Raw genomic sequence first — 8,821 nt, 5'->3', positions numbered from 1 at the left:
GATGATGATTTTGTCTCAAACCAAAAATTCTTATCATTCATATCGAGGGCCATAAGAGTTAAAGGAAATGTTCTAAAGTTTCTGGCAGATTCGGAAATAACTGAAGCAGCTAAGTACCAGGTAGCATACATCCCAGCTTTTGAAGACTGACCTTTAAATGTGTTTTCAACTTGGTAAATGAAATGTTTTTGATCATTTGTTGAAATATTTTCAACAATATTAGCATAAGACTCTGCTTTTGGAGTTTTAAAAACGTTTTCTATTTGGTGTTTTGTTTCGTTCATATTTTCTTCTCCAAGTTTTTTTCCGACTAGATACACATAGAGAGATTTTGGCTCAATCTCAAATATCCAGGCATTTATCATCAGATAGGCGGGTTTGTTTTCAACGTTCTTTCCATAGTGACGAATTATGTTTCTGATGTCTCGTCCGGAACCAAGCACATAACAGTCTTTAAGCGCGTTTGTTTTTTGTGGCGCTTCATCTAACCATTTTATGCTCCCGTTGTTGTATTCTCCTATTAAATAATTATGCGCGTCGAATCCTGGCGCGCTGGTGTCGACGGTCGCTGGTTTGGGTTGATCGGCGTAAAAAAGGCACAAAGTGAGAACCTGAAGTCTCTCGACATTTTCACGACATTTCGATTCACCGTTACTGTTCCGTGTACCGTCAACACTCGGATATAATGCGGAATTAATAAATAATTCTGGCTTTGACGGCCAGCGCGCGCCACCTGAACCGGACTCACTTGACATAACTCTTTCTACCTCTTCATTCCTGCCGACTTCCACCGTCTTTCTTTTGATCATCATGTCGAAGTTCCCGAAGCGTGAGATTTCTTGATTAAAAAGTCTTTCTTTTGATGTTTTCGATGTACAACTTCTGTTGGCGCTCATTAGTCCACCAGCAAAGCGGTGATGTCTCTGCTCGTTCTTTCCTGTTTGGCGCCCCAGAGGGGATTTCCGTTTTACACATGGTTTTACAGGTCCTTTTGGGTCCCTGGGCGGTTCCTACTTAGCGGAAACGGAAACTTATTTATTTATTTATTTGTTTGTGTGTTTTATGGATGACATAAGCCTGCTTCAAATTAGGTGGGTTGGCGCATACCGGCTTCCGTACTCATGAGGGCGCCGTGGGTGTAAAACGGAGCGCTGCATTCTGGCGTCAGCTGCTGTATTCAAACTGCGCCTCAGTGGGTGATCGCCTCTGCACGGACCTCTGCAAGGTGTCGGAGGCGTCCCAACTCTCAGCGCGGGAGTCCAGAGAGGAAAACAGCTGCTTTAAGTGATTTTAAATTCGTTTGTAATTCCTCTTTTCTTTTGCGCAGGCTGGGACAGGAGGTGGTGGCCGTCCCGTTTGTGCGGGTGCAGGGTTCCCAGGAAGTGCGGGTCATCTATTATAAGAGAAATATGATGTGAAAATCTCTTTACCTGCCAAGTTTCGTCTCCTGATACCTTCTTCGTGGGCTGTCATTGGTGGATTGTTGACATGGCCCAAATCCGGATCTAACCCGGAGCTCATCATGTGAGAGTGGCGCGCACGTGTGTGTGTGTGTGTGTGTGTGTGTGTGTGTGTGTGTGTGTGTGTGTGTGTGTGTGTGTGTGTGTGTGTGTGTGTGTGTGTGTCTGTGTGTGTGTGTGTGTGTGTGTGTGTGTGTGACTGAAGTCGTGCTGAAATGCCGGACTTCCACCCGGACCCTGAACGCAGCACTGGAGTTTCCTGTTTCCATGGCAACATCCGCGGCTCTCCCACCGGTCGGACCTGGTTCTGGTTTACTTTACTGAATCTCGATGGACCCGGACCGGGCCTCGGTGGCCTACGGCCGGCGGGCCGTTCCCCAGCTGTTTGAACAGCTGCAGCAACCGGAGACTTCCGGCAGACTGCGGGCTCTGACGTCACTCTGTGACCTGGTCCACGAGCCGGAGCGGTTCTACCAGACCATTACCGGAGGTAAACCCGAACCACCACAGACCCGGTCGGTTATTCATGTGTGAGAATCGCGCTGCGTAACCATAGCAACCTGGAGCACAGGCGGATCCGCTCCAGGTGAACTTCAGAAAGATGAAACTCTTTTCAGATCAAATTATTTTATAAGAAATGTTCAAAATTCTTTGGCTCATTAATAAAGTTTATTTAGCCCATAATGTTTATTTATAAAGTAAATACATTATAGATTATAAGAGCAAATGAAACGGGGCCGAACTCGGATCGGGACATGAGATTAACTTAGATCACATTTTAAATCCACACAGGAAAACCCTTAAATCCATATTAATATTAATAACAATGAAACCATAGATAGGCTATGTAAATACTGACTTATCATTGTATTTTTATTTATGTCACATCAGTTGAACAATCGACCTTCTGGGAATTCTTCTCAGACAAACGTGTTTGATCACATTTCTTTATTAAAGAATTCTGATGAGTTAATAAAAATAACTATGAATTTGCTTTTATTTTATTTTCATTGTGATTCAGAAACCAAATAAACTCATAAAATAAGTTTATCATTGTTAAAGCTGATAAAATCATCCAGAATTATAAATAATTTATTTTATTTTCTATAAGCTCCAGCAGCTCAAATCTGAGTAAAACCATCTTTAACAGAAATGATTTTAACGTTTTTATTTGGTCGCTCGTGCCAGTATTTAAACATTTACACATTTTGTTGTGACATTTATTTTTCATGGCTGAATGAGAACTAAGAAACCTTTGATACCAGATATTAACAAAATGAATAAACAGCTCCAGCTTCTTCTTCTGCAGGATTTTTGGAGCAGCTGAAGGTTTTATTAGAAGATCAGGATCCATCAGTGAGAACAAAGACCTGCGAGCTGCTTTGCCTGCTGACGACCCGCAGCCTGGGCAGGTAAGTCCTTCGGGACCGGTCCACTGTTGGTTCTGCGATGTTTGAGACAGAAACTCGTCCATCAGAACCACAAACTGCTGGGTCACAAAGGTCAAGAAGGCTAAACCAGGGACAGAAATCATAGACATGAAAAAACAACAAAAACTAAACAAAAAAAATTAAGAATAAAAACGTAATCCAAAATGACGTCAGAAAAAAATTGGGATAAACGTTTGACGAGAAAACGACTAAAAAGATCAAACATTTTATCTACTAAATAACTGCTAAATTAATTAAAAAAACTAAATCAAAACAAAACAGCTGAAAGCTTTTTGTTCAGTGTTGCCAGTTTTTTAAGTGCTTTATATATGAAGTTGGCTTTCCTTAAAGTTTATTAATACAGATAAATAAATCCTAATGCTATATAGAATATTATAAAGTCACTAGACAATAAAGTGTGTGTGTGTGTGTGTGTGTGTGTGTGTGTGTGTGTGTGTGTGTGTGTGTGTGTGTGTGTGTGTGTGTTGAATACAATTCAATACCAGTTTGACTGAAGCTGTTTGTTGTTGTGGAACCAGGATCTCACCAGCAGAGGGCAGCACTCACACACCACTGGTCACACCTGAACTCACCTGTTTGACCTGGAGCATAAGACTTCCATTTAGGAGCTGATTTTATTGGATTATCATGTTTTAAAGATTTTTCTCTCCTGAGCTCCAGAAAAATAGGTCACAACTAAAGTAAACTATGTGACCTTTAACCTCGGGGAGTTTTGTTATACAAGTTCAGTCTGAGGTTCCAGAAATCAATCCTCATCTATTTGGTCCTGCAGACTGTTCCTGATCTCCTCCTCTCTCCTCCCTCCTCTCTGGGAGCTGCTGGATGACCCCTCGTCCTCCTGCAGGAGAAACGTCTACCTGGTTCTGACCCACCTGGCTGAGCTTCCTGCAGGTAAATCAACAACAACCAGAAATTTAAGAAGCTAGCTGAGCTGCAGAAGGAGCTGCTGAGGAGGTCCAATCAGGTTCTTAGAACTGTTGCTATAGTTTGGGTCTGAACCTGAACCCAAAATTGCTGATTCAGCATAAATGTCCACAGGAGCAGACGTCCTCCACACACTGGTCCCCAGACTGATGCTGAAGCTCCAAGAGGAGGAGGAAGAGGAGGAGGAGGAGAAAGTGCTACTCCTCTCCATCCTCAGCAGCTGCTCCAGAGTTGACCCTCTGCCAACTCTGTCTTTGAACGGAGTTCATCTCATGGGTCAGAGACTGTCCCACCACTCCCTGGACATCCGCAGGGAGGCGTGTGCAGTGCTGCTGGAGCTCAGGTTCAGCTGTGTGTGTGTGTGTGTGTGTGTGTGTGTGTGTGTGTTTGACTCTGTCTCCTGCTGGTTTCAGCGTACCTGAGGACGGGAAGCGACAGGTGTGTGACCAGCAGCTCCTACCTGTCCTGGTGTCTCTGCTGCAGGACGAAGACGTGGAGCTCCAGACCAACGCAGCAGGAGTCATCATGAATGTTGTGATCCTCACCTCAGGTGTCTGGTGTCCGTCAGAGAGACCCCGACCCAAGTCCTCAAGGGCCGATATCGATTTTTATAACCAACAGACTTGATTTAGTTTCTGATCTGTTTGAAGATTCTGGCCAACTTAAAGAACCCAGCTACTCCAGAGCGAACTCATTTTGCTGTCATGATGTCATACATGTCAGCTGTGACATGTATGACATCACTGCAGAGTCTCTTCTTCCCCAGCGTAGCTGCTACTTAACACACGGCCAGATTTACAGTGGCTTTCTCCACATTTGATGCTCCTTCTGTCATCCTGGAAGAAGGATGTGACGCTCGCTAAACTCGGACGGTTTTCTTCCTCTTCACCGCGTCGGGTTTGCTGACGAGCAGTAACAGTCCTCTACGTGTTTTTACACTAAACCTGAAATGAGTTTTCCCGCCTGTCGAAAACAAGCACTTCCTCAAACAGCAAATGTGGGTGGAGTGAGACTCTGGTAGGGGGGTGACTTGTTCTTTAATGTTTAGTGACGGTGAGTTCACAGGCAGGAAAAATGTTGGATTTTTCTTGCTGTTTGGCAACGATGTATTCATGGGCTAAAACAAAAATAGATTTCTGAGATCTGGATTGGTTGATCACCCCGGCTGTCGGCCGATTCTGATCACCAGCTGAGCTTTTGATTGAGAACATTTTAGATTTTAAAAAGCTGCTCCGGGTAAGCGGGGACACAAGTGAAAAGTAGACGTTTCCAGAATCTTTTACGAGTTCTAAAGGACTTGAGCTGAAGAGTGGGTCGGTTCTGATGTGAAACAACTTTAGCCCAAAACCTGCAAAGACTTGAGCCAAGCTGCATCAACTGACCTTAAGCTCCTCCCCCTGCAGGTAAACATCTGATTCTGGGGCTGAAGGTCCTCCCCATCCTCCTGGAGCTTCTGAGCCAGGAGGAGGAGGAGGAGGAGAGGAGGGGGAGGAAGGCTCTGATCCTCTACTGCCTACAGACCTTGGCCTCTCTGGCTGAAGCTCCGAGCGGACGCAGAGTCCTGCTGGAGCAGCTCCCCCTGCTGGAGCGGAGGAGTCGGGACCAGGACCAGGACATCCAGAGGGTCGCTCAGACCACCATCAGGGTCGTGACCTGGACTCCCTGACCTCTGACCCCCGGGGTTAAAATCAGCTGGATACATGATTAATATTCTTAGTTTAGCTTTTTCTTTAAAATTTGGTTTAAAATGTTTTGGGAGTTTTTAACGTTAAACATGAAAACTAAGATTTAATCATAAAAACATAATAAAGTTATTAAATGCTCAAGTTTCCTTTGTAACTCTTTATTATTATTTATCTCATGAGCATTCATCCTCTCAGAACAAATATCCCCTTTTTTCTGTTAGTCTAACAGCTTTATTAAGTTTAAATCAGCAGATTTGATGCAAAAGAATCCATCTGACGCTTCAGATTCAAAGTTTATTGTTTCATTAAAAGTCGGAAAAGAAATGATTGACTTTTATTTCGTTTTTTGTTTGTTTATTTGTTGTCGCGTGTGCATAAAGAACTTCTGGGTCTCTGACTTGCTGTTGAATCTAAATGTGATGGATGATGGCCTTATAGATATTTTAATTAAAGTAGGAAATGTTTTTCTGGAGCCCTTTCTGCCGTGTTGCTTGTACTCCTTACATAACGATAGCGACTTATACATTAGAACGTGTTGTTTAAATTGAATAATATTTAAATGCATCTGAAATCCTGGGAAAACCTCATCCTGTCATTGTGAACGTCCTGCTCTGAATGACTGGATCCGGATCCATCCGTCTATCTTAAAACCATCCTTTATCTATTATTCTGCTTGTGACGCGCCGTGTGGTTTTTATGTTGATAGACGCTGTAAAAAAATCTCTTTTCTTCTCCGAGTCCTGAGTTTGTCTCTGACCTGCTGCTCTGAATGAATTTGCTCTTTGGTCACATTAAGGTCACCGACGCCAGCTTAGATCTGTATGATACTGACTGAGTGGGTCAGGTCCTGCATGGTTCCCCACCACACACACACACACACACACACACACACGCGCGCGCGCGCGCACACACACACACACACTAGATTAGCTTGGACAAAGGATAAATCTCTGACCTGTGAAGGTTTAGGAGGGACATTTAAGTGTTTTAACATTTTGTTGATTTTACTTCAACACATAAAATCAGTTATAATATAATATAATATAATATAATGTAATATAATAATATAATATAATATAACATAATATAATATAATATAATATAATATAATATAATATAATATAATGTAATATAATAATATAATATAATATAATATAATGTAATATAATAATATAATATAATATAACATAATATAATATAATATAATATAATATAATATAATGTAATATAATAATATAATATAATATAATGTAATATAATAATATAATATAATATAATGTAATATAATATAATATAATATATGTTGGATGTGTGTAGATATCTGCCTGTGACCTGAGAATGTTCTTTATATAACACCGTAGTTAGACTGTCCCCCCCCACCCGACACACACACACACACACACACACACACACACACACACACACACACACACACACAGTCCGATAACTAAAGACTAAAACTAATATTTTTGTCAGATAATGACATCATACAGGTGAACAACAGCGTCACACACACACACACACTCACACACACACACACACACACACACACACACACACACACACACACACACACACACACACACGCACGCACGCACGCACGCATGCACACACGCACACACACACACACACACCCCGCTGCACATGGATCAGTCCGGAGAGGGGGCGGGGGTTACCGTCGCCGTGAGCGCATGCACGCGCACGTGCCGTTTATGTGGGAGTGAACGCGGAGAGCAGCAGTCGGCGAGGAGAGGAGCTGCTGGATGTTTCTCACGAACACCGAGACCGAGCAGGTGAGACTCACCTTCACGCCTCCTCTTTGCGCGCGCTCACGCGCGTCTGTTTTTGTGCGCGAATAAGTTCAGAACTGATCTGGAATCTGCGTGGGCCTCAGACCCTTTCCCGGTTCTGGAGCCCGGTACCAGTCTGCGGGTCCGACCGGCGTTTTCGGTCAGGTACGAGATGAAATTATGTAAGAAGCTGCTGGATGAGGGGGTGGATTAGAGAGGGAGGATGGTTTTATGTAACACACACACACACACACACACACACACACACACACACACACACACACACACACACACACGCACACACACGCGCGCGCGCGCACACACACACACACACACGTTTATTATATTTTATTCATATTTTTCTCCTTTTCTCGTCTTTCTGTCTCTGGTGGTTCTGGTTCTGGTTCTGACTCAGATGCTGGTGAGCCATCAGATCCTGGAGCTTCTGTAGTGGTTCTGTTCAGCTGCTGTTGTTGTTTTGGACCTTCTGGTAAAGTCAGAATGTAGAAACTGTTCTGTGTTTATCTGACTGGGCCTTTTCCAGTCCTCCCAGTCAGAAACCAGTAAATGGTCCTGACTGGTTTCAGAGCGATCACACCTGGGCCTGAAGGGTTCTGGACCAGAACTGGTCTGTTCCTACAACGTGGAGCCCAGAATTCACCTTTAATCTTATTTATCTGAGTGTTTAGATCCGCTGGATGAATAAACACGTCAAATCTGATTTTATCAATAAAGTTTTTTACTTCAAACCTTCGATAAAAAAAGAGTTGTAGTCCTTTAAACTACGAGTGCAGTTTGTTACTGAAACACAGCAGGTTAATAGACGACAGCTTCTGCTGGGAGGGAGTGAAAAGGCATCGGCATGGAAACAGCAGGAAAACAGCTGATTGGTTTTGTGATGTCCGACTCCATCCTGGTGCTCTGAGGTTCTCCTCTGGACCATCCGAATGTCCGACGCTCAGAAGGGTCCCTCAAACCTTCTGTCAGAATTAATTTATCAGGTTTATTTATTTAACAACAAACTGATTCATTTAATCTCCGATAATCTGGCGGAAATATTTATTTATATTTAGTGAAAAAAATCTCTTTAATGATAATTGATCGTCCTGAGATTAAAAAAACACTCCAAAGGAACAGATTTAGAGCTGAGGTGGGATCACACCATCAACATAAATATTGGACAATTCATTTCCATAGGCTCCAATAACACGTTTTTGAGGACAAATGGGAGGTGGCCACCACCGCCATTTTGACCGTGTCACAGGTTCTGTCAAGCCCAGACAATTCCACAAAAGGGAAGAGAGGTGGAGCTGAGGGTGGGGCTGTAAGGCTGGGATCAACTGACGACACCCGGTCGAACTAGCTACAAGCTAACCTGAAGCTAACCCAAAGCTAATGCGGAGGTGGGAGCTAAGCTAACGGATCTAGCCACCTAGCTACAACCGGAGTTAACTCTGCACAACACCAGAGCTTCTGAAACAGAGATACGCCGGGCTGACCGCTGGGTAAAA

The 8,821-nt window shown here is 43.4% G+C and overlaps 2 protein-coding genes across 5 annotated transcripts in view; both read left to right on the top strand.

Annotated features, from left to right (window-relative positions):
• The first annotated feature begins 1,106 nt into the window (after nucleotides 1-1,106).
• Nucleotides 1,107-5,666, top strand: rsph14 (radial spoke head 14 homolog). Its single transcript, XM_015960339.3, has 7 exons — nucleotides 1,107-1,225; nucleotides 1,328-1,950; nucleotides 2,770-2,872; nucleotides 3,684-3,802; nucleotides 3,950-4,178; nucleotides 4,249-4,385; nucleotides 5,239-5,666. Exons 2-7 carry the CDS (start codon nucleotides 1,791-1,793, stop codon nucleotides 5,499-5,501), a joined length of 1,011 nt encoding a protein of 336 aa, XP_015815825.3. The 5' UTR covers nucleotides 1,107-1,225; nucleotides 1,328-1,790; the 3' UTR covers nucleotides 5,502-5,666.
• Nucleotides 5,667-7,149: 1,483 nt separating this feature from the next.
• LOC107386300 (dematin) overlaps nucleotides 7,150-8,821 on the top strand; it is a 23,842-nt gene continuing 22,170 nt past the window's right edge. Inside the window, exon 1 of one of the 4 annotated variants that reach the window (XM_070555604.1) lies at nucleotides 7,150-7,313. In XM_070555604.1, coding sequence (XP_070411705.1) covers nucleotides 7,165-7,313 — 149 coding nt within the window. In that variant the 5' untranslated portion in view covers nucleotides 7,150-7,164. The remainder of the gene's footprint in view (nucleotides 7,314-8,821) is intronic. The other 3 variants (XM_070555606.1, XM_070555609.1, XM_070555608.1) reach the window with 3 other exon arrangements.

The sequence above is a fragment of the Nothobranchius furzeri genome, chromosome 10 (assembly GCF_043380555.1).
Source record: "Nothobranchius furzeri strain GRZ-AD chromosome 10, NfurGRZ-RIMD1, whole genome shotgun sequence".
Classification (NCBI taxonomy): domain Eukaryota; kingdom Metazoa; phylum Chordata; class Actinopteri; order Cyprinodontiformes; family Nothobranchiidae; genus Nothobranchius; species Nothobranchius furzeri.
The sequence above is the reverse complement of the archived record's forward strand: the minus strand, read 5'-3'. Positions and strand labels throughout refer to the sequence as shown.

Bases quoted from the DNA above. Each gene is read 5' to 3' on its own strand.
- rsph14 (XM_015960339.3), top strand. From the start codon at position 1,791: ATGGACCCGGACCGGGCCTCGGTGGCCTACGGCCGGCGGGCCGTTCCC. The intron at 2,873-3,683 runs GTAAGTCCTTCG...TTGGTCCTGCAG, and splicing joins ACGACCCGCAGCCTGGGCAG to ACTGTTCCTGATCTCCTCCT. The intron at 4,179-4,248 runs GTTCAGCTGTGT...TGCTGGTTTCAG, and splicing joins GCAGTGCTGCTGGAGCTCAG to CGTACCTGAGGACGGGAAGC.